This window comes from Bufo bufo, chromosome 3 (assembly GCF_905171765.1).
Source record: "Bufo bufo chromosome 3, aBufBuf1.1, whole genome shotgun sequence".
NCBI classification, from domain to species: domain Eukaryota; kingdom Metazoa; phylum Chordata; class Amphibia; order Anura; family Bufonidae; genus Bufo; species Bufo bufo.
The window spans coordinates 424,389,032-424,415,265 of NC_053391.1; the positions used below are offsets into that span (position 1 = coordinate 424,389,032).

General features: G+C 45.4%; 1 protein-coding gene across 1 annotated transcript; it reads right to left on the bottom strand.

Moving 5' to 3' along the window:
* Positions 1 to 1,696: 1,696 nt before the first annotated feature.
* Positions 1,697 to 20,562, bottom strand: TCEANC (transcription elongation factor A N-terminal and central domain containing). Its single transcript, XM_040421957.1, has 2 exons — positions 20,492 to 20,562; positions 1,697 to 3,244 (listed from the first exon to the last, which is right to left on the bottom strand). Exons 1-2 carry the CDS (start codon positions 20,559 to 20,561, stop codon positions 2,259 to 2,261), a joined length of 1,056 nt encoding a protein of 351 aa, XP_040277891.1. The 5' UTR covers position 20,562; the 3' UTR covers positions 1,697 to 2,258.
* Positions 20,563 to 26,234: the final 5,672 nt, after the last annotated feature.

Here is a 26,234-nt window from a genome sequence, read left to right on the forward strand (position 1 = left end):
AATGATAGTAGAGGATTATAGTAAAGCGAGGAATCTAAAAATGTTTTCTGTGAAACTCTGCAGAGACGAGACACGGCTGAAAGAAGGTGTCATGGCAGTCTTATCTCTGAATGAAGACGTTGAGGAAAGTCTACATGACAGGAGATGTCACTAGATGGATGAGGTATGGGGTGCTGTATTGTACTGTATATAATAATGTGCATCCACATATTTGTTTCACGGTAGGGTTGGGGGGTGGATTGAGAATATGGCCCACCCTGTCGCATCCTGGCCCCAGACTTCAGGTCACACTGTGCGTGTTCTGAATTCTGGGGCCTCACACCCATCTACTACATTATCTGTACTCAGAGAGTTATTACTGTGTTATCTGTAGTGTTACATAGGACTGCAGGTGACATCTACTACATTACTGTACTCAGAGAGTTATCACAGTATTATCTGTGGTGTTACATAGGACTGCGGGTGACATGTACTACATTATCTGTACTCAGAGAGTTATCACTGTGTTATCTGTAGTGTTACATAGGACTGCAGGTGACGTCTACTACATTACTGTACTCAGAGAGTTATCACAGTATTATCTGTGGTGTTACATAGAACTGCAGGTGACGTCTACTACATTATCTGTACTCAGAGAGTTATCACTGAGCTATCTGTAGTGTTACATAGGACTGCAGATGACATGTACTACATTATCTGTACACAGAGAATTATCACTGTGTTATCTGTGGTGTTACATAGGACTGCAGGTGACATCTATTGCATTATCTGTACTCAGAGAGTTATCACTGTATTATCTGTAGTGTTACATAGGACTGCAGATGACATCTACTACATTATCTGTACTGAGAGAGTTATCACTGTGTTATCTATAGTGTTACATAGGACTGCAGGTGATATCTACATTATCTGTACTCAGAGAGTTATGACTGTGTTATCTGTAGTGTTACATAGGACTGCAGGTGACATCTATTGCATTATCTGTACTCAGAGAGTTATCACTGTATTATCTGTAGTGTTACATAGGACTGCAGGTGATATCTACTACATTATCTGTACTCAGAGAGTTATCACTGTGTTATCTGTAGTGTTACATAGGACTGCAGGTGACATTTACTACATTATCTGTACTCAGAGAGTTATCACTGTGTTATCTGTAGTGTTACATAGAACTGCAGGTGACATCTATTGCATTATCTGTACTCAGAGAGTTATCACTGTATTATCTGTGGTGTTAGATAGGACTGCAGGTGACATCTACTACATTATCTGTACTGAGAGAGTTATCACTGTTATCTATAGTGTTACATAGGACTGCAGGTGACATCTACTACATTATCTGTACTGAGAGAGTTATCACTGTTATCTATAGTGTTACATAGGACTGCAGATGACATCTACTACATTATCTGTACTGAGAGAGTTATCACTGTGTTATGTGTTATCACTGCAGGTGACATCTACTACATTATCGATAAAAAAGGGGCGTGTCCACAGGTTGGGGGGGCGCAATACATGGCTTACCCCGAGTGCTGGCAAGCCATGCTACGCCACTGGGCTGACCACAAAAAGGAGTAGGGCTTGGGAGCAACAAGAGCAAGGGTGACATCCTCATTGCACCAAAGGCCTAATTTGCATATTAAGAAAAAGTGTCATAACTCAGGAACAGAGCCTCAGATCGACAAAAGAAAAACAGGTGAACCACAGCTATGCAAAACAGTTTATAGGGACAGATTCCCTTTAGAAATGCCTGCATGCATCCCTAAAGTGCCACTAAATATAATACTCCCCCCCCCCCAAGCAGAGCACCATAAAAATGTAAAAGTACCTACCTAACCCTTTCCCATATCACGCACAGCTGTGCAGGGTATCAGGCTCAGACGTATACTGACGCCATTGTGCCTGTCTATGCTGGAGACCTGCCCTCTTGTAGGCCACTGGCCTATAGTGATCTGCAGGTTATCAGGGTGAATGAGGAGGCATAGAGCCAGCTTTTAACGTTATAAATGAATGCCTGATCTACTCGGGGTCCTTTGGAGAAAGGCCTTACGGCGGTGGGGTTTCCAACCCCTGCAGTACACCACAGTCCTTGTACAGGGAGCTATACATTGTATTAGCCTACACAACAAATTGTGATAAATAGGGTTTAGTGCGCCTATTATTTCAATACGGCAACCAGCAGCATGTTAGGAGAATATCAGAACACATGAAAAAGTAAACCGCCAGCAGTAATCACACTGACGGAACCCATACTAATGTCACAGACATATCCATCCGCTATGATACCACTGTTCTCCACACTCATTACAGATAGCAAATGTCATCATCTCTTCATCAGGGTTCCCAGAACGGACCCAGCCGGGTAGAAACAGCGTCCCTCGGGAAATCATGGTTATTGTACAATTAAACCTTTCACATTTCCTGCATTTAATTTGACTAGTCTGGAGTCCATCAGGGCGCTGCGGAAGCTGATGCTCCTGGACACCAGCCTGAGTATAGCTAGCTCTGAGGTCTCGGAGCTCCTCACTTGCCATCTCCATAGCGCTCATTCCTGCAAATGTCTTGGGGCAGAGTGTTCCAGAATAAATGAGCTTTTTCAAGTGCACGTTTTTAGGATTTTTCAGATTGGAGATTTTACTACGTATGCAGCTTCTATACTTCTTTTCATTTCCATTATAGAGAGTGTGGATGCTTTCTTCAAGCTCATTTCCATACTCTTGGACTTTTTCTTGGCACTGTGAAGGATCAGCTAAAGCCTGGTACAGAAGTTCTCTGCATTTCATTCTCAGGTCCTCAATGCTCATTTGCTGTTGATCTTGCTTCCCTGCACTGAGCTGGTTGACACTTGTCACTTGTAAGCCCGACCGCTGATTTTGTTCTACTTTTTGGGTTTTAGTCGAGGTATGACTGCTTGGACTCTCCAGATCTGTCAGGTCTTGAGTTGTACTCTCAGCCATTTCTTGTTCCCCTGTAAAGCTCTCCTGACAGCTGTCTTTGTACAAGAGTTTCCATTTAGAGAGCAAGCACTTGGCTTTCTTTTTCAGTGCCCCTGGTGGACAGCTTTTAAGTACTCGGTACACAACTCTGACGGCATCAGTCTGCTGTAGGTTTTCCCAGTTGACTTTTGCTTCTTCAAAGTAAGAGAAGTGGTATGCAATGTCTTCATACATTCTGTCACTTAACAGACTCTCCACTTGTAAAGCTCTGAAGGTCAGCTCCTTAATACCCGCCGAGTCTAACATTCCTAAGGTAGGCAGAAACAAAATAAATAAAAAATACCGTCACTCAACGATTCAAGTGCTACAAACCATGTAGGTTTCTCTTCATCAGATCTTTATCCAGGTTGTACTCACTCCATGTTGTTATGCCCGGAGAAGTTGTTGCCTTTGTTAAATCCTCCCGTGTGTATTGGAGAAATGCTTTTACAGTAAGGGTGTCATTACATATAGCGGTAGTGTGCCACAACTAACGCTACATGTATGGATACCCTTGCTGTAAACAAAATTCTCCAATATATACGGGAGGATTTAAAGAGAACTTGTCACCGGGATTTTGTGTATAGAGCTGAGGACATGGGTTGCTAGATCGCCGTATGCGCAGTTCGTTCCCTGAGGCTAATGCCAGCACAGGGAACGAACACTATAACAACACTGCGCATGCGCTAGCTCGCGCATCGCAAGATTACGGCGCTCTCTTTTTCTGACGTCGGGGAGCAAGGAGGAGATTCTGAGGATGCGGGGCGGTGCTGGGCTCCTTCACGCTGGACTCATCTCAGGTTAATTTGCATATGTATAAAATCGTTTTTTTACACAATAAAAGCACACAGAGCTATGGGGACTGGGTATTGCGGATGTGCTAGCGGCCATCTAGCAACCCATGTCCTCAGCTCTATACACAAAATCCCACTGACAGGTTCCCTTTAACAAAGGTGAAGTCCGGTGCTACAAGCCATGTGGACAGAAAATGCACTGCAAACTGTAGCCATCCATGGAGAAACCGCATACGGTACAATACTGCTATTTACAGCAGTCCCTAACCAATATTTGCAGCTGCACCCTATAGCAGCACAGTAAACCATCTTGTGATAATTCAGAAATAGTGAAAGATGTCACGTTGTGCTGGTGCCAGGAATTGATTTCTCATGCCTCAAGTGTGAAAACCTCAGACAGAATAAAACGTGTTCTACAGCAATTATGGCCATCGGGCGACTTAGACAAACACATCATTAGAAACCAGATGACATAGCTGATGTACTGCGGACAGTTTAGGGGATATTTTGATGCTAACGGGTTCCCTTTAATTCCCATACAGTTACACTTAAAGGGATTATCCAGGTACACATTTTTCCCTTTCCCTGTGCTTCCCCCTGCAACTATGACATTTTTTAGGATTCCACACAACCCCTTTAAGTTACATCTGAGTTGCATTATTAAAGCAGACCTGTCACCTCTCCTGACCGCTCTGTTTTAGTAAATGTGTATTTCACATGAAATGACAATTCTGGAGCATCTATTCTTATGGCTGTATGTTGTGCCATTCCTCTATTATTCCTGCTAGAAGTTTATTAACAAAGTTTCAACTTGGTGTTACCAGTTGGGGTCATCCCTGCACAGTATGACAATGCCCAATTAGTGCTGCCAGTCTGGGGTGAATTCACATCTGCCTTGGAGGCTCCATTCAGGGAAGATTCCATATGAACTTTGTTATAGTCAAAGGAGTGTTAAAGCTCATTTCGTGTCAGTTATGTGCCCTATCCGCCACTTTAGTTTTTTCTGTTGTTCTGTTCCTGTAACGATACAGAAAAGCGGAAAAAAAAAATAGCAGTCATGTGAACCCAGGTTTTAAAGAGGTTGTTCGGGTTCAGAGCTGAACCCGAACATATCTCCATCTTCCCCCACTCAGCCCCTCTGACATGAGCATCAGAGCATTTCATGAGCTGAAGGCCGAATGCACACGGCCGTGTTCCGCGGCTGAGAGCGGTCCATGGTATGCTGGGCTGGATTCCTGTTCAGAGCAGGAGCGCACGGCTTCATTGGTTGCTATGACGCTGTGCACTTAATGCCGCCGCTGCACTACAGTAATACACTATACGAGTGTATTACTGTACAGCAGCGGCGACATGAAGCGCACGGCGTCATAGCAACCAATGAAGCCGTGCGCTCCTGCTCTGAACAGGAATCCAGCCCAGCATACCATGGACCGCTCTCAGCCGCGGAACACGGCCGTGTGCATTCGGCCGAACCCGGACATATCCCCGTTTTTACCCAGGCAGGCCCACTGACATGAGCATCAGACATTTCATGAGCTGAACCCGGACATATCCCCGTTTTCACCCAGGCAGGCCCTCCGATATGAGCATTTCATGCTCCGATGCTCTCTCTTGCCCTGTATAGTGTAGGGTAACGGCTTTTTTGTTTACATTTTTCACTGCTAGGCGTTGGCGTCCGCCTAGCAGTGGGCCCAGTGATGTCACCGGTACTGATTGGCGGGCTGTAGCGCTGCTCTAGCCTGTAAAACGGCTAGGGCAGCGCTAAAGACCATTTATTAGTGTCAGTTACGTCAACGGGAACACTGCTGGGTGGAAGCCTCCGCCTAGCAGTGGAAAATGTAAACAAAAAAGCCACCCTATCTCTGTGTAGTCTCTACTCCAGGTTTTGGCTCACAATCACTGCTAGAAATCACTGATCAAACACTCACCAAATAATGAGGCCTTGTTTACATTTCCATGTCCGTGAAAAAATAAGTACATGTTTCATCCGTGAAAACGTGTGTTTTTTGCCCTCCAAGTGTGATCCATATTCCACAGACACTGCTCAGCTGAAAGTTAATTTCCAGACCATCTCCTAATAGTGGTCAGGGAAAAATGGACTAAACATGGATGCAGCACGGGTGCCATCTGTGTTGTGCCCGTGTTTTTTCATTGAACCATAGTTTATAATGGGTGTCTTTGGTCCGCCTCATGGAACAAAGTAATGCATGACTCTGCGATTTTTTCACTGACCTATGGTCAGTAAAAAAAAAAATACTGATATGGGAACAAACACATTAAAATCAATGGGTACGTGTGCTGTCCGTGGAAAATGTGGATAGCACACGAGTGAAAAACTGAAATGTGAACGAGGCCCGACTGTGCAAAAGAGGCCTCAGGCCTCCTGCACATGACCGTATGGCTTTTTCAGTGTTTTGCGGTCCATTTTTCACGGATCCGTTGTTCCGTTTTTTGTTTCCGTTTCTGTTCCGTTTTTCCGTATGGCATATACAGTATACAGTAATTACATAGATAAAATTGGGCTGGGCATAACATTTTCAATAGATGGTTCCGCAAAAAACGGAACGGAAACGGAAGACAAACGGATTCATTTCCGTATGTGTTCCATTTTTTTGCTGACCCATTGACTTGGATGGAGCCACGGAACGTGATTTGCGGGCAATAATAGGACATGTTCTATCTTTTAGGGTCCATTCACACGTCCGTTTTGGTGTTCCGCATCCGTTCCGATTAAAAACGGAACGTTATGCGGATCCATTCATTTTCAATGGAATCCGCAAATATTCGGACAGCACTCATGGTGCTCTCCGATTCCGTGATTCCGTTCCGTGGGTTCCGTTATTCGCATCCTGGAAAAAAATATACCCTGTCCTACTATTTGTCCGATTTTGCGTTCCGTCATCCCATTCTAGTCAATAGATCCGTCAAAAATGCGGGAGACATGCTAAAAGCATCCTCATGTCATCCAGATTTTCGGATCCGCAAAAAAAAGGAACGTTTATCTGGAAAGGTAAAAATACTGACGTTTGAATGCACCCTAAATGGAACAGAAAAACAGAAATACGGAAACGTAATGCATACGGAGTACATTCCGTTTTTTTTGCGGAACCATTGAAATGAATGGTTCCGTATACGGACCGTATACGGAACACAAAAAACGGCCAGTAAACGGGGGGAAAAAACGGTAGTGTGCAGGAGGCCTCAGACTGTGCAGAGACACACCACCTACTGGTAATACCCAACTGGACCAGTATTCATAAACTGCACATAGGGGGTCATTTATTATTAGATATACGCCAATACTGTCTGCTTAAAGGGGTATTCACATCTGAGACAATGGGGGAATATTGGTAGGATATGCCCCCATTGTCTGATAAGTGCGGGTCCAACACCTACACCAAGAACAGAGTGGAGAAGGTGGTGGCCGGAGGACTCTGGGTTTCATTGGGTCCGGCCACCACCAAGCGCTCTCCCCATAATACTGAATGGGAGCGCACCGCAATTGCGAGGTCACCGCTCCCATTCATTTCTATGGGGCCAACAGAAATAGCCGAGCCAGCGCCCAGCTATTTTTGGCAGCCCCATAGAAATGTATGTGCGCCCTTCACAACTTTCGAGCCTCCGTTCTCGGTGTAGGTGCGGGTCCCAGCAGTGGGACCCACACTTATCAGACAATGGGGTCATATCCTAGCCATATTCCCCCATTGTCTGAGATGGGAATACCCCTTTAAGGACCCGTGACCATATTTTCATTCATTTCAATGGGGTCACAAAAGATAAGGACAGCACACTGTGTACTGTCCGCATCCATATGTCCGTTCCGCGGCCCAGCAAAAAAAATTAAAATAGAACATGTCTTATTCTTGTCCAATTTGCAGACAAAAATAGGACATTTCTACAGGAGGTGGAAAAAATGGCGGCATGCAAATGGCGGCATGCAAATGGCCGGTAGCTGTGTTTTGCAGACCTGCAGTTTGCGGACTGCAAAACACAGACGATTGTGTGCATGGAGCCTTAATCACAGTAGCAATGACATGCCACTGCTGCCAATCACTGGCCTGTGACTACTGCTTTGTTTTGTTATTTTTGCATGTTCAAAAGTCTTTTTACCTTATTTTTTATTTAATTTTTTTAAGATATGGGACAGATTTACTAATCCTTTCAAATATTTAGGGCGACAGGACAGTCTAAAAATGCACCAAATTTATCAAAGTGGCTCATGCTGGATGATAAATTTGGTGCATGGTTATACAAACTTGTCAAACTTTGCCACCATCTTACTTTGCACCAATACTTTGGCACACACTGGCGCATCTCAGGCCATGTCCCTTTCCCTCTAGGCTACACCCCCTTGCAAGTAAGGAGCAAAAAGTGTCTAAAACACTTAAAGTGTTGTAATAACTGTAACAGGTATAATAAAAAGAATATATACACTTAGCCTCATGCACACAACCATATTTTTGTATATATCTGATGTGCATTTTTGGCGGATCGGATGTGGACCCATTCATTTCCATGGAGCCGCAAAAGATGCGGGCAGCACACCGTGTGCTGTTTACATCCATATGTCCAATCCATGGCTCCACAAAAAGAACCTGTCCAATTCTTGTCTGTATTGTGGACAAGAAAGGGCTTTTTTTTACAGTAGTACAGGACGTGCGGAAGGGGAAAGTGTGTGACACACACGGTCGGTATCTGTGTTTTGCGGATCCACGGTTTGGAAACCGTAAAACACTTATGGTCGTGTGCATGAGTCCTTACTGTCCAGAGCCCCCTCTGCTCCTCGGCTGCCATCTTATCCTCTCTGCTGCTACAGGCATAAAGTAATGTGGTTGCAGCAGTGACATGCTGTATGCCACACAAGACTGTTGCAGCCAATCACTGGCTCCAGAAGTATATGACAGAAGGACTTTTAGACCAATGACTGGGTTTAACAGACACGTGCAGTAAATGGGTAATATGTCCCCACTGCAATCAGAACATCAAAGCCCAGGGAAGGACGGAGTGCTAATGCTGGAACAGAGGGGGCTCAGGATGTTAAAGAGGTATTCTTATCTGGGACACTGATGGCATATTGGTAGGATATTCAATGTCATATAGGAGCAGGTCCCAGAGGTGGGACCCGCACCTATCTCCAGAGCAGGGCCCCTGAAGTGAATGGGGAGCAGTTGCACATGTGTGGCCACCCTCCGTTCACCAATATGGGAGTTCCAAAGGTAGCCGAGCACAGGCTCATCTATTTCCAGAAATCCCATAGTGATGAATGAGGAGGTGGTCACGCTTGTGCATTCACTCCACTATTTTTGGAAGTCCCATAGCAGTGAATGGAGAGCAAGTCATCCATGCGTGATGTGCTCTCCCATACTTCGGGAACCCTGTCCTGGAGAGGTTAGTGGTGGGAACAATATCCCAGATGGAAACACTCCTATAAGTATAATATTTTTTTTAATTATCAGTGTCCCTGCTGTTTAAGAAAAGACAACTTGGACTACCCCATAATGTGGTGTATGGCATGTACAATAGTAATATATAGACCAAGCGTTTACATGTTACACCATGCTCAGAGGTCTCAGTTCAAGTAAAAGCATGTAAGCAATGTATAAATGCTTCTAGTTAATAAACAGCTAGAAATACACTCATCGCCAATGAAATAAAAAATGCACCAAGGAGGAGTTGGAATCAAATGAAACGTTATGTGAATGTAATAATGATATATGTAGGTGATTAAAGGGAGCCTGTCATCGCAGATTGACATATTAACCGTTCCTGGTGCAGTTGACATACAGTATACCAAACATACCTTTATTATCCATTTTTGATATCCTGAGGCCCTGTAAAATGTCTTTTCATTTATATGCAAATGACTTAAAAACCAGTCCAATGGGCGGTCCCATCAGTAACGGTCCCTAGGTGCCTCCATCTGAACGGCTCCTCCCTCAGTACGGAGTTGACCCTCACTCCTCCTTCTGATCCCGACATCATCAAACCACTTGTACCTCCGCACAGGTCAGCTCACGGTCTGCAAGAGATTTGAACTTTATTGTGAAAGGAGGTTCTAGTCTGGATATAAAATGAGATATGGTTGGGCATGGGGGCATACATGCTTTGTAGGGTATCCTGTGGCACATTTGCCCACAGATGTTACAGCTGGGCCTGTAGATCGCTGGAGCTGGTGTCCCAGTTGGTTCCATAAATGCATGATTGATGATAAATCGAATGACCAGGCAGGCCAAGGAAGTGTTGTAATCTGGCAGAGATATTCCTGGAAAGCCCTTGCTGTGTGTGGGTGCTGAAAATGCCAGCTGGACGCCCTGCCATGAGAGGCTACACATGAGCTGAGCTATGAGTGCCTCTCGCATCACTACTAGAGGTGACTGGCTCCCCAGATCATGTCGTTCCACAGCAAAGGCAGGATTGAAGCGCTCGCCATGAGACCTCCATGACTGGATCTCTAACAGAACCTGGATTCATCGCTACACACAATACAGTTCCAGTTCATAGCAGTCCAGGTTTCTCATTCATGACACCACTGCAAATGGCCATGGTGGCTGGCTGTCAATGGCAGGACATGTAGTGTGACAAAGTCACAACAAACTATCTTCTGTTAAGCCCTGGAAATGGTCCAGGCAGAGACAGGGATGTGTAATGAAGCTGCCACCAGTGTCTGGATGGTAGACAACAAAACTGTGGGAGCTGCTCGTGTAGTCAGCGGATCATCACCTCTACTGGTGGTCTGTCTGGGCCGCCCGGAGCCTGTTTGCTCAGGCATGTCTAACAGCCAACGATCTGTCACCAAGAGGTACACTAACCAAAAGTAGCCTCTGAGAGCCTTTTTACAGGGCACTGGGGGAAGCACTTTTATGCCACCTTGTGGCACAACCCAGTTTCTAATCAGACAGTCCTGTAATAATTTACATATCTGCCTGAGACATAAGTTTGCAGAGTTTTGCTGCAATCGGACTTTTCCATCTGGGTGCGTTATATTTTTTTTGGTCAATGAGTGTAAATGAATCAGGTATAATCACCATAGTTCCCCAAACTATGATGTCCTTAAGGGTCCATTCACACGTCCGCAATTCTGTTCCGCATTTTGCGGAAAGGAATTGCGGACCCATTCATTTCTATCGGGCCGCACGATGTGCAGCCCAGAACCGGAGATGCAAACCCTAATTTCCGTTCCCGAAAAAAATAGAACATGTTCTATTCTTGTCCGCAATTGCAGACAAGATTAGGCATATTCTATTATAGTGCCGGCGATGTGCGGTTCGCAAAATGCGGAACGCACATTGCCGGTGTCCGTGTTTTGCGGATCTGCAAAACACACACGGATGTGTGAATGGACCCTAAAGCGTTGTAGGCATGCTGGTATTCTTACTCCGCTCCCTGCCATCGGACACAAGTTTCTATTCGTTTATGTACTTTGAGTTATGGTGAATATCCCCGAATCATCTATTTATTGCAGTTTATGACACAGGCCCAAAAGATGGGTGCATTCACACAACCGTATAAATGGATCCGATTTGCGGAACGGGTGCGGACCCATTCATTTCAATGGGCCCGCAAAAGATGCAGACAGCACACCGTGTGTTGTCCGCATCCGTTGTTCCGTTCCGTGGCCCCGCAAAAAGATAGAGCATGTCCTATTCTTGTCCGCAACCGCAGACAAGCTTAGGCATTCTCTATATAGCGCTGGCCATTGCTGAATGCACACGGCCGGTATCAGTGTTTTGCGGATCCGCAATTTGCGGACCGCAAAACACTTAAGGCCTCATGCACACGACCGTTGTGTGCATCCGTGGCCGTTGTGCCGTTTTCCGTTTTTTTTCGCGGACCCATTGACTTTCAATGGGTCCGTGGAAAAATCGGAAAATGCACCGTTTTGCAGCCGCATCCGTGATCCGTGTTTCCTGTCTGTCAAAAAAATAGGACCTGTCCTATTTTTTTGACGGACAACGGTTCACGGACCCATTCAAGTCAATGGGTCCGTGAAAGAACACGGATGCACACAAGATTGGCATCCGCGTCCTTGATCTGTGGCCGTAGGTTACTTTCATACAGATGGATCCGAAGATCCGTCTGTATGAAAGCTTTTTCAGAGCTGAGTTTTCACTTTGTGAAAACTCAAATCCGACAGTATATTCTAACACAGAGGCGTTCCCATAGTGATAGGGACGCTTCAGGTTAGAATATACTAAAAGAACTGTGTACATGACTGCCCCCTGCTGCCTGGCAGCACCCGATCTCTTACAGGGGACTGTGATCCGCACAATTAACCCCGCAGGTGCTGCACCTGAAGGGGTTAATTGTGCATATCATAGCCCCCTATAAGAGATCAGGGGCTGCCAGGCAGCAGACCCCCCTCCCTCCCCAGTTTTAATTTCATTGGTGGCCAGTGCGGCCCCCCCGCCCCCCTTCCCTCTATTGTATTATTTTCATTGGTGGCACAGTGTGCCGCCCCCCCTCCCTCTATTGTATTATTTTCATTGGTGGCACAGTGTGCGGCCCCCCCCCCGCCCCCCCTCCCTCTATTGTATTATTTTCATTGGTGGCACAGTGTGCGGCCTCCCCCGGCCCCCCCTCTATTGTATTAATATCATTGGTGGCCAGTGTGCGGCCGGGAGCTCCTCCTACTGGTAAGTGACAGATCATTAAGCAATGCGCCGCACAGACCTGTCACTTACCAGTAGGAGGAGCTCCCGACCGGTCACAGACATCACAGCTCGCAGGTAAGTATGATGCTTCTAACTCTCCGCTGCCACCAATGATCGGGGGGGGGGGGGGCGGGGGAGAGGGGAGGCCGCACACTGGCCACCAATGATATTAATACAATAGAGGGGGGGCCGGGGGGGGGCGCACACTGTGCCACCAATGAAAATAATACAATAGAGGGAGGGGGGGCGGGGGGGCCACACACTGTGCCACCAATGAAAATAATACAATAGAGGGAGGGGGGCAGGGGGGGCCGCACACTGTGCCACCAATGAAAATAATACAATAGAGGGAGGGGGGGGGCCACACTGGCCACCAATGAAATTAAAACTGGGGAAGGAGGGGGATCTGCCCCCTGCTGCCTGGCAGCCCCTGATCTCTTATAGGGGGCTATGATACGCACAATTAACCCCTTCAGGTGCAGCACCTGAGGGGTTAATTGTGCGGATCACAGCCCCCTGTAAGAGATCGGGTGCTGCCAGGCAGCAGGGGGCAGTCATGTACAAGGTTCTCAGTATATTCTAACTTGAAGCGTCCCCATCACCATGGGAACGCCTCTGTGTTAGAATATACTGTCGGATCTGAGTTTCACGATCTAACTCAAATCCGATGGTATATTCTAACATAGAGTCGTTCCCATGGTGATGGGGACGCTTCAAGTTAAAATATACCATCGGATTGGAGAAAACTCAGATCCTATGGTATATTAACTCCTGACTTTACATTGAAAGTCAATGGGGGACGGATCCGTTTGAAATTGCACCATATTGTGTCAACGTCAAACGGATCCGTCCCCGTTGACTTGCATTGTAATTCAGGATGGATCCGTTTGGCTCCGCACAGCCAGGCGGACACCAAAACGACTGTTTTTTCATGTCCGTGGATCCTCCAAAAATCAAGGAAGACCCACGGACGAAAAAACGGATCACGGACCAACGGAACCCCGTTTTGCGGACCGTGAAAAAATACGGTCGTGTGCATGAGGCCTTAGACAGATTTTTGGTGCAGACATATTAGTAAATCTGGACCACAGCGTTGATGCGTTTATGCATTGTTGCCACACTTTTCCTGAAACGGACAGTGTAGGCTACTTTCACACTAGTGTTAAAGTTTTCCGGTATTGAGTTCCGTCATAGGGGCTTAATACTGGAAACAAAAGTGTCTGTTTTGTCCCCATTCATCATCAATGGGGACAAAACTGAACTGAACAGAACGGAATGCTCCAAAATGCATTCTGTTCCGTTTAGTTGCGTTCCCAGACCAGAGAGCAAACCGCAACATGTTGTAGTCTGCTTTCCGTCCTGGGGATGCGGAGAAAAATGGATCTGTCATGACCCCAATGCAAGTCAATGGGGACAGATCCGTTTTCACTGACTCAATCTCACACAATAGAAAACAGATCCGTCCCCCACTGACTTTCCCTGGAGTTGATGAGGAATCCGTCTTGGGTATGTTAAAGATAATACAACCGGATCCATTCATAACGGATGCAGATGGTTGTATTATCAGTAACGGAAGCGTTTTTGCTGAACCCTGCCCGATCCAGTGAAAACGCTGGTGTGAAAGCGGCCTAATGCATGTATGCCAGCTGTTTTCTGTGCACCGCCATTGTTTATTTCCACATACTGTTCTAGTGCACAGCACATTCACAAATCCTACAGAACATAAACGTAAAAAGCGATCACCAGCAGAGGGAGGCATTTTATAAAGAAAGGCTGTGGACTGTCAGATTCACTGGAGCAATCCAAAAGAAGCAGCGCTGTGGTTTATAAGGAGAATCATGTATGTGACGTGCAATCTAAGAGCAAACAATAAGGGTATGTACACAGGACTTTAAATAGACATCAGACGTGTATTTTCAATGGAATCCATAGCAGAAAGCACGTGCACATGCTGTACAAGCTAGCATCACCCCTGTGCCCAGTAACTGGCTGCAGTGGTCAAGTACATGGGTATGGCACATCATCGCTACAGTCCAGCCAACAAAGAACAATTGGGAATACTGATGCCAAAGCAAGTGAGTATAGTTTTGTATGATTCTACTAGGGTGCTGACATACGCCACAGCGGTGCTACGTTTTGGATGCGGCAAAAATGCTTAAAATAACGCACATGGTTTTCTCTCTTTAGGGCTCATGTACACGACCATTGTTCGGCCGTACCCGTATTGCGGCCCGCAAACAGCAGACACTGGCAGTGTGCACCCCACATCACTTGAATTGGTCCGCAATCTGGAAAGATCCCGTGGGGTTTCTGTCTGTGCCTTCGCACCGCAAAAACATGTTCATTTTTTTTGCGATGCGGATGGATCTGTCTGCAGACCGACTTGCGGTCCCCAATTCATGGATCGGCCGTGTGCATGAGCCCTAATTCCGTGCTTTCTTCCAGCAAAGAAAAACACACAGCAGACTTAACCCCTTCAGGACCCTTTGATTTTCCATTTTTGTTTCTCTCTCCTTGCTTTCCCAGAGACATAGGGCCAGATTTATCATTAGCTCAAGTCAGAATAATGGAGTGAAAAAGTTGCAAATTTTTGCGCAATCGCTTAAACTGCGCATAAATTTGCGACTTTTTACTGCTCTGCACTATGCTCGCCAGTTTTCAGAAAGTGGGCGTGTTTTCTTATGTAAATAAATTTCTAGACAGATTTACAATTGCGACTATTTAAAAAGTCGCAAAAAAATGCGCAATTTCACTCCAGTGAGGACCATGCTTATCTTATGAGACTTTTTAATAGAACATGCGACTTTTTTGTAAAGACGTGCGACTTTTTCGTAAAGCTGTGCGACTTTTGTAAAGCTGCTTACTGACGGATAAACTGCTACCGTCAAACCACATTTATTACAGTCTTAAAGGGCCGATCATAAATCTGACTTGGCTAAAACTGACTTTAGCCATATGTGAAAGTGGAGTGAGCTGTCAGAGTAATGATAAATCTGGCCCATAATGTTTTTATTTTTCCATGCACATGAGGGCTTGTTTTTGGCGGGACAAGTTTTACTTGAACACGGCATCTGAAAGAAAGAAAAAAAAAACGGAAGTACAAGCTTTCTGGGCCGGAACGCCTTCCACTGGCTGAGATCGTAGAAGGCGTTCCATTGAATTAATAGACAAGAATCTGTACTAGGCTTCTAGGCCTATTTTCATTCAGGCCCGCAGGTGGCAACACTACATATACCGATCTTTGTATTCTGTAATGGTTAAAATTCCATTACTTTATACAAATTGCAATCTAACGATAGCATGTTAGGGTCCACTTGCAGGTGGAAACATTCAAAATCATCCCCTTAACACAAAATAATCAAAAAAGTAAACATCATATGCATCGCTGCGTCCGACAATGCCTGCATTATTAAAATATTTTTTAAAATGTATCCCAAACAGTGAATGGCTTAACGGGCAAAGAAAAAACAATAATGGCCTATTCGCCGTTTTTGATCACTTTTTATTCAAGGGAGGTGAATAAAAAGTGTGAAAAGAGTGAAATAAAAAGTGATCAAAAAGTCATACATATCTTAATGGTATCAATAAAAACTACAGATCGTCCCACAAAAAAGAAGCCCTCACACAGCTCTACAGACCTAAATATTAAATAGTTATGGGGGTCAGTATAAGGGAATGAAAAGAAAAAAGAAATTCCCAAAGTTTTTATTATTTTGCAGTATAAAAAAAATACAAGAAAACTATATAAATGGGGTATCATTGTAATCGTACTGACCCAGAGAATGAAGGGAACAGGTCAGTTTTACCACATAGCGAACACGGTAAAAAGAAAACCCATAAAACAGTGGCGGAATTGCATTTTTTCCCCCCAATCCCACCCCATTTGGAATTGTTTTCCAGCTTCAGACTACATCATATGCAAAATTAAAGAAAACCTGTCACCAGGATTTTGTGCATAGAGCTGAGGACATGGGCTGCTAGATGGCCGCTAGCACATCTGCAATACCCAGTCCCCACAGCTCTCTGCGCTTTTATGTTGTTAAAAAACCGTTTTGATCAATATGCAAATGACCTGATATGAGTCCTGTGTCCGGAGATGAGTCCAGCGGAAAGGAGCCCAGCACCACCCCGCGTCTTCCGAATCTCCTCCTTGCTGGCTGACGTCACAGAGCTGGAGCGCCGAAATCTCGCGATGCGCGAGCTAGCGCATGTGTAGTTCGTTCCCTGTGCTGATGCCAGCACAGGGAATAAACATGATGCCGACACTGCACATGCGCTAGCTCGTGCATCGCGAGATTTCGGCGCTCCAGCTCTGTGACGTTTTTGTGCATGAGGCCTTACTCCGCTGCACAACCCCTATTGTAATTCAGTTTTGCCGTATGTAATTTGCTTTTGTTCCCATTTCTCTCAGGAAAAAGCATAGGCACAGATACGTTTTTACAAAAACCGAACGCTTTTTTTTATTTATTTTTTTTATACTTTTTTACCGAATCCAAAAAGCATCACCACCACGAAGTGTGGCAGCACCCTTACATTCCCTGCTCTTTGGTATTTTTAAAAAAAATAGGTTTTCCGTGACTTTAATATGACCTATCCCTAGGATAAGTCAACCTCAGATCTGTGGGGGTCCTACATGCAAGAGACTCCCGAGCCCCCCCCCCCCCCTTCATATAAGTTGTTTGCAGAACCACTGAGCCTCTATAGGGAATTGCAGGGGCCCTCAGCTCTAGAACAGGGCAGCGGTGAATATGTGAGTGGTTATTCATCTTTATTTTTAACACATTTTACCCCTAAAGGGGGTATCTGATTGGCAGGGGTCCGACTGCTAGAGTAGGGCCTGTGTCCCCCCATTTGAATGGAGCAGCCTGCCGGGGGTGTCTGGATACCGAATTGCCGGACGCTACCTGATACTTGCCGGCCCAATTAACTATAATGGGGAACGGTGGAGATCTAGACACAACCTGGCAAATATGCCACGAACCTGCAGGTTTTTGTCCGGTCGAGCATTGGCATATTTGCCAATTGGCCCCCATTATAGTTAATGGGGGCTGGACGGCAACGCGGTTGCTTCTGGCAATGCAGGAATGCAGTAGAGATCTGGAAGGCTGCTCCCTGCCGGATCTAGAAGCGCTGGTGTGAAACAGGCCTCATACTGGTCTATCTCCGGCAGCCACACAGAGTTGAATGCAGCAGCATGTCCACCTCTCCATTCATATGGGGGAACACAGGCTCTGTTCTAGTGATCAGTGGGGGCCCCTACGAATACGTCACTGGGGGTCATTTATTAAGGGACTTGCAAGTCACAAGTCCCTTTGCTGTTCGTGCAACAATAGTTAGTTGAATGGACAGTTTCACACCATGTCCGGCAGTTGGATGGGACTGGGGAAGAACAAATGTGCGAACATCTGAACCTGGAATCGGGTGTAAATTTTGCCAAAAAACAACACCAGCCAGGAGCGGGAGTCCTTTTTTCACCAAGTGCAAGGACTGCCATAGATGCAACTAATTTATGACGAGGCACACGGCTCATCAGAAATTAGAACAGCAGCGCAAGGGGAAACGAATGGGGTCATTTATCAAACTGGTGTAAGATAGAACTGGCTTAGTTGCCCATAGCAACCAGATTCCTCCTTTCATTTTCCAAAGGAGCCGTCAAAAACAAAAAAAGGTGGAATCTGATTGGTTGCTATGGGCAACTAAGCCAGTTCTATTTGACACCAATTTGATAAATGTCCCCCTAAGTCCAGCATTAAAGACAGTCTTAGTAAATGTGTCCCACTCTGTGTACCTAAATAGTGACGGTATAACTAAGGGTATATTGCCACATCCCATAATTGTGCTAATAAAACACTGATCGCCTATTCTAAGCCCCTGGCAAGCCTTTTAAGATTTCCAAAATCTCTATGCCATGAACTGTAAGACACTTGTTCAATACAGGGGAGATATATCACAACTGTTCTAAAGGAAAACTAGTTTAGTTGCCCATAGCAACCAATCAGATTCCACCTTACATCTTTCAGAATTGCTCTGGAAAATGAAAGATGGAATCTGACTGGTTGCTATGGGCAACTAAGTCAGTTTTCCTTTACACCAGTTTTGATAAATCTCCCCCTTAGGCCTCATGCACACGGCTGATGTTTTGATCCACAGTTTTGGCGGCTCGGATGCGGACCCATTCACTTCAATGGGGCCGCAAAAGATGCGGACAGCACACGGACCTTTGCTCCATTCCGTGGTCTGCAAAAAAAATAATATAACCTGTCCTATTCTTGTCCGCGCTTTGAGGACAAGAATAGGCAGTTATATTAAAGGCTGTCTGTGTTTTCCGGATCCGCGGTTTGCGGACAGCAAAGCACACAACGGTAAGTGTGCATGAAGCCTTAGGCCCCTTTCACACGGGCGAGTATTCCGCGCGGATGCGAAGCGTGAGATGAACGCATTGCACCCGCGCTGAATCCGGACCCATTCATTTCTATGGGGCTGTTCACATGAGCAGTGATTTTCACGCATCACTTGTGCGTTGCGTGAAAATCGCAGCATGCTCTATATTCAGCGTTTTTCACGCAACGCAGGCCCCATAGAAGTGAATGGGGTTGCGTGAAAATCGCAAGCATCCGCAAGCAAGTGCGGATGCGGTGCGATTTTCACGCATGGTTGCTAGGTGACAGTCTATTCACTGTATTATTTCCCCTTATAACATGGTTATAAGGGAGAATAATAGCATTCTGAATACAGAATGCTTAGTAGGTGATCAATTGAGGGTTAAAAAAAATATAAAAAAATTAACTCACCTTCTCCTCTTGTTCGCGTAGTTCCCGGTCTCTTCTTTACTTCTATAATGATGAACTACCGGCTAGGACCTGTGGTGATGTCAGATCACATGCTCCAATCACATGGTCCATCACCACGGTGATAGACCATGTGATTGGAGCATGTGATCTGACGTCACCAAAGGTCCTTTAGCCCACAGCTCATCATTAAAGAAGTAAAGAAGAGACCGGGAACTACGCGAACAAGAGGAGAAGGTGAGTTAATTTTTTTTATTTTTTTTTAACCCTCAATTGATCACCTACTAAGCATTCTGTATTCAGAATGCTATTATTTTCCCTTATAACCATGTTATAAGGGAAAATAATAACATCTACACAACACCTAACCCACACCAGAACTTCTGTGAAGAAGTTCGGGTTTGGGTACCAAACATGCGTGATTTTTCTCACGCGAGTGCAAAACACATTACAATGTTTTGCACTCGCGCGAAAAAAATCGCAGGTGTTCCCGCAACACACCCGCACATTTTCCCGCAACGCCCGTGTGAAAGAGGCCTTAAAGGGATTCTGTCACCTCTCATAACCCAAATTCGGATTTTAAACCAGTCATGCTCCACAGCTTACCTTGAATCGGCTGTGCTGTTCTATATTGTAATCCGTCCAGTAGTTTTGCAGAAAAATGACTTTTATAATTATGCAAATTAACCCTGAAGGTGCCCAGAGGGGCGTTATGTTCCCCTTTGTGTGCCCAGTAACGCCCCTCTTACAGTGCCCAAAACGCCTTCCTCCAGAATCACTAACCGCCCACAGCGTCTCATCCCTCTCCTCCCCCTCCCTGACGGCCGAGCGAAGTCTCACGCGAGCATCGGACGTCACTGGGCTCGGCGCATGCCCAGTGACTACTATAAAGCTCCTGCCCTCAGTCTCCAGCAAATCGCACTGGCGCAGCCCTCAGTGGGTACTGCGTCTGCGCGAGACTTCGCTCGGCCGTCAGGGAGGGATGAGACGCTGTGGGCGGTTAGTGATTCTTAGGGAAGGCGTTTTGGGAGCTGTGGAGCATGACTGGTTTAAAATCCGAATTTGTGTTATGAGAGGTGACAGAATCCCTTTAAAGTGCATTTATATTGTGAATGCTTTCCATGCTGCAAACCCTACACTGAACCTCTCTACTGCCACCCAGCTTTGTCAAAGGGCGTCACACCAATATTATTACTGCATCAAGCGGTGATCGGTTGCGGCAATTATAGGCGCAAGGCGCGCACTTCCTGTGACAACAAGCTCCGCCCACAAAGCTTTATTACCTGAAACAAGCTGGGGCGCACTCACTGGGAACCTACGACCTTTCCCGGGCCGCTCGCTGGATGACGTCATAAGAGCCGACGCCACCACCAATGGAAAGCTAACCCGCCCCCTTGTAGTGATTGGCAAGCGCGCTGCCCAATCAGAGGCGGGATTACTTACAGACTGGTTGAATCTGTACTGAATACTGATAGAAAGATAATGGTGGCGCAGCTAGTATATGGAGGTCGCGTTCAGACTGTCATTGTGGGCAGATGTTATAACCCTGCTAGTATAATATATGCTCAAAGTAGTGTTCAAACTGAGAACATAAAAACCTGTAACATGAAATACCACGTTTCACTGCGACAAAAAATGGCACAACACTTACTCTAAAACAACCACAAGGAGTTTTACTCAAAACCGGTGCAAAGGAAAAGGGTAGTTGCCCATAGCAACCAATAAGCTTTTATTTTTCAGGGGCCCTGAAGTGAATGGAGCAATCTGGTTGCTATGGGCAACGACTTTCCCATTCCATTGTACTACATTTGTTATAGATGAACCCTGCTAGTTGCACAATGTGAACACGGTTGTATGTGGATTTGATGAATGTCCTGCTTTTGTAGCAATTTATAACAAAAAGCCTTTGGCCAAAAATACCCAAATTACATTTATCTAATATACCCCCCAAGTAACATTATCCTTTTTTCATATTGGTGTAAAGTAGAACTGGCTTAGTTACCCATAGCAACCAATCAGATTCCTCTTCATTTTCCGATGCAACTCTCCAAAATGAAAGGTGGAATCTGATTGGTTGCTATGAGAAACAGCCAGTTCTACTTTAAACCAGTTTGATAAATGACCCCCTATGTTTCCACTATGTTAAAAATCCCTGCTTTCTCCTGCTGCTTAAGTTTGCTGTGCAGTGGAGCTCTAGGGGGATGGGATTGGCGCACACAACCTCTCCATCCCTCTGCTCCGCCTCAGCCGAGTTCACATAACCATTTAGTTTTCTGTTCTGATCTTTCAGAAAGACAGAAAAATAAAGAAAAGAAAAAAACGATCCTGTATTTTAAGCATCCATTATGCTGATTTATGTACATGTGGCATCCATTTTAGCCATTTCCACCTGAGATCCGTTATTTTAGACCGAAAAAATCCTGCACAAAGTTTTTTTTTTCCTGTCTAAACTAACGGATCTAAGACGGAAATGGCTAAAACGGATGCCACATGTGCATAAATCAGCATAACATTTTTTTATTTTTCTGTTCTTACAGATCAGAAGAACAGAAAACTAAACGTTGATGTGAACCTGGCCTTAGGCTACATTCATACTGTCAGTTTTCCATCAGTGTGTGCATCCATTTTCTTGCCCTCTATCCGTGTTCAATAGCTGTTTTAAGCCTCATTTACTCGTCCGTGTCTGTTCTGAAATCTGTGAGCATGTGGTCAGTGGTGCATCCGGGAAGCTGTCCGTTTTGGGTCCGTGTGTCTGTTTTTTGCTGTCTGTGTTGCATCCGTGTTTCACTGACACTGAACAGCTGAAAAATAATTTTCAAAGCATCTTTTCTTAATGATCCGTGAAACACAGATGCAACACGGATGGCATCCGTGGTTTTCACAGACCCATGTACTATAATGGACTTGATGGATCCGTGAACATGGCCAAAATAGAGCATGAATCCATGCTAAAAACGTGGACCCACGGACCGTGCTAAAACACTGATGTCTGAATACACACATTAAAATTAATATGGACATGTGCTGTCCGTGGAGAACACGTACAACAAACGTCCGTGGAACACAGACGTGTCAATGAGGCTTTAATCAGAGGAATTTCATTGGCTTTTTTTTTTACCATCCCAACTGCTGCAGTGCCTGCAGTATATATAATGCCCCCTGGACATCTAATGGCCCCCATAGTGCTCCCAGTATATATGATGCCCCTCTTAGAGCCCCCCCCCATATAAAAATGTCCCCCTTAGTGCCCCCAGATATTTTTGCTCCTCATTGTGCCCCCAGTATGTATATTTCACAGCCTATTTTTTGACAGTTGCTATTCACTGGCTGTCATGGATGAGGTATAAGAGGAAACACCAAACTGACAACCAGGAGGGAAAGGGAAAGCCATTAACCCTACTCCTGGCCCTGACTCCTAACCGTATGGGCACCACTTGAAGGTAGAAATGCCCATATCCTGGAACCTGGGACCCTGGAGATCCCTAAGAATATTGTCAGAGCTGAGGCAACCTGTTCCTGCGATGAAGGAACAGGGGTCTCCTTGAGGCCTAGTAACAACAAGCAAGGAAGGGAAACCAAAACACAAACAAACGCGACACTTAACTTCTGTAGTGATGGACGAGCAGGAACACCAGAGACAACCTCACACCAGCTCTGCCAAACCCAAATGAAGCTATCTACTGCACAGTCAGAAGGGTGGGGCAACACTAAATAGGGTAGAGTAATGAGTACTAAGCTACACCTGAAACAGGGGATGAGGTCACAAACAAACACTGAATAAAGAGTAGCCAAAGAGGCTGTTAGATTCCTCCATGCTTCTCCAGTCTCCTTGATCTCCTGACATCTGTCACAGAAGGGACCGTTAAACTGGCCTTTAAAAGACCGCCATGTTAATAGCCTCATAGACAGCAATGGCTCTAAAAAAAACAACTGTTGGCGGTGTGGTGATGTGTACGGTGCTGGAAGACATGTATATCCCACCCAGATACCTCAGCTGGGTGAGATAAATAAAATCCAGAAAGCTGCCGGGGTTTCAGCAAAGCTTTGTTTGCTGAGACAGTTTTGTCTAAGTTTTGTTCTGGGCTGGATTTTATTAGGACTGGTGGATAGGTTTGGTAGTGGGATCTGTCAGTCCACACCCTTCCAGTATGGGTATTGTCTTTTGCAGGTGAGGCCTGCTGTAATCAAGGAGGGATAAAATCACCCCTCTGTGTGTCAGTCTGGGAAGAGAGGACTTGGAAACAGAGGCCTACAGAGGCTCTGGGTGGTCTCAGCCAGGAGGGCTGAAGGGCCACAAGGCTGTGTGTAGCCGGATCTCTTCCCAGTATGGACTTGTGTTTGATGAGCGAATCTGCTAAGGCCTGGACCTTGAGACCCTGTGTATAAGCTGTGCTTAACGGTGAGTCAGGGAAACAAACGTTGTATTAGTTAGAGCCCAGACGGGCAGGTGTTTATTTTGATGCTTATATTTGTGCGGGTGCTGAAGTGCCACAATAAAGCACCAGTTTGGACATTAAATCCTGTTGTCTGCGAAGAAGTCTGTAATTGCGACCCCCTGCGAGAGAGCGATCCCTTACAGCGGCTAATGCAAAAAAGTCCATCACACTGTAGTTTTTCGCATTTGTGTGAATGAAGCCTTAGTAGAAGTGCGAGACAGAGCTGTGACAGAAAGGAAAGCAAGCAGAGCAGTATGGAGAGATATTGAAGCAGCCAGCTGGGCACACAGGAGACAGAGCCTAACTACCTGCCTCTGAGGAAGCATCTGAAGGTAAAGCAGCCATCACAAGGGAAAGTGCAAAGGACAGATATTGGTCTGTCATTATACAGGGTGATCCAAAAGTATGGAGGCACCTAAATAAATGGAAATGGTGGATGCAAATGCCATCCTGTGTGTGGCAGGCTGCTAAGGGGAAAGGGGCAAATCTGTGAGGAGTGGTGTCCATTTTGAAAGCTGCCATCCTAGAACCAAGCCGAAAATTTTCAAATGGGATGGGGGATGCATGTGATCTATATATAATAGAGGATTTGGTGAGGAATACAAATCTGATGTACCTTTATTCCTGTCAAAGTTATTAACAATTTTCTGTGTGTTACAGACACAGATATGGCTGCGAGATTAACACGCGAAGAGAGGACAGGGATTGAGATGATCTCTGGGGAGAGCAGTACCCGTGTCATTGCAGCGGATTTCAACACCCGGCACCCTAATATTATAACACGCATCTGATCATAAGACGCACCTAGGTTTTAGAGAAGACTTCCGATCAGACCACAAATCTTAATCAGACCTCAGATCAGACCCCCAATCTACATCAGACCCCCGATCTTCATCAGACCTCACCTCACCTGCTCCGGATGGCATGCAACTTGGGAGATCCAGCATGCTTATCCTGCAGCCTTTCACTGTGACCTGACATCGCGCAGCATCAGGTCATTGTGTGTGCCTACGTGCAATATGTCCTGACATTGTACAGACACAGGATGCAGCACGGCACCTGGAGAAGAAAACTAGAGAAGATTGTTGAGTAAATCCAACACCAGGGGCACTATAGTCACCGCTCTCTAGTCCTACTGTACTAATCAGTGGTTCCATAATGGAAGCGCTCATTAGTAACCATTAGATATTAAAAACCTAGCCCTGGTCCTTGCTCTATTCACTTTATAAGACACACTGCCATTTTTCCTTAGGGTTGATCATGCAGAGTAAAATGATACCTATCGTTTGTTTCTATGGTGAATATATATATATCTTTATTTATGCAAATAGCCTATTTCGAGCACTAAGGGGCTGGCCATAGTGCTAGGTGCACTGCTAGGGCAACGCCCCTGTGCTCTGTCCACTCCCTCTCTGATTGACTGGGCTAGATCTCTCCTCTAACCCTGTATTCTCATGCCTGCACCAAGTCAGCTCAGGGATTTGGCCGTTGTGAAGTGAATTTTACATGGCTTATGAGATCCTTTGCGCAAGCCCTGAGTCTCTCAGTTGACTTGGTGCAGGTGCAAAAATACAGGGTTATAAGAGTAGTCTAGCCCTGTCAGTCAAAGGTCAATTGTGCCAACAATGCTCCTAGCACTATGGCCAGCCTATTGTTGCTTGAAATAGGAAAATTGAATAAATATAGAAAAGTTATATATTTCAGCATCTATTTACTTTAGAAGCAAAGAACAGGTATCATTTTACTCAGCATGATCAACCCTACCAGGCATTATATCTGTCATGGGTAAACTGTTTGAAGGTTTTCTGAGAGATGCTATCTTGGAGCACCTCAATGAAAATAAGCAAATAAGGCCATATCAGCATGGCTTCATGAGGGATCGGTCATGTCAAACTAATTTACTCAGTTTCTATTAGGAGGTAAGTTCTAGACTTGACAGCGGCGAATCAATGGATGTCGTATATCTGGACTTCTCCAAAGCATTTGACACTGTACCACATAAAAGGTTAGTATATAAAATGAGAATGCTCGGACTGGGAGAAAACGTCTGTAAGTGGGTAAGTAACTGGCTGAGGGATAGAAAACAGAGGGTGGTTATTAACGGTACACACTCAGATTGGGTCACTGTCACTAGCGGAGTACCGCAGGGGTGAGTATTGGGTAAAACACTCGGTAACACTGATGAAAAAGGACCTAGGAATTTTAGTTAACAGCAAACTAAGCTGTAGAAACCAGTGTCAGGCAGCTGCTGCCAAGGCCAATAAGATAATGGATTGCATCAGAAGGGGCATAGATACCCGTGTTGAGAACATAATCCTACCACTTTACAAATCACTAGTCAGACCACACATGGAGTACTGTGTACAGTTCTGGGCTCCTGTAAACAAGGCAGACATAGCAGAGCTAGAGAGGGTTCAGAGGAGGGCAACTAAAGTAATTACGGGAATGAGGGCAACTACAGTACCCTGAAATATTATCAAAATTAGGGTTATTCACTTTAGAAAAAAAGACGACTGAGGGGAGATCTAATAACTATGTATAAATATATCAGGGGTCAGTACAGAGATCTATCCCATCAGCTATTTATCCC

Bases quoted from the DNA above. Each gene is read 5' to 3' on its own strand.
- TCEANC (XM_040421957.1), bottom strand. From the start codon at position 20,561: ATGACGTCATCCAGCGAGCGGCCCGGGAAAGGTCGTAGGTTCCCAGTG. The intron at 3,245-20,491 runs GTAATAAAGCTT...TGCCTACCTTAG, and splicing joins TGCGCCCCAGCTTGTTTCAG to GAATGTTAGACTCGGCGGGT.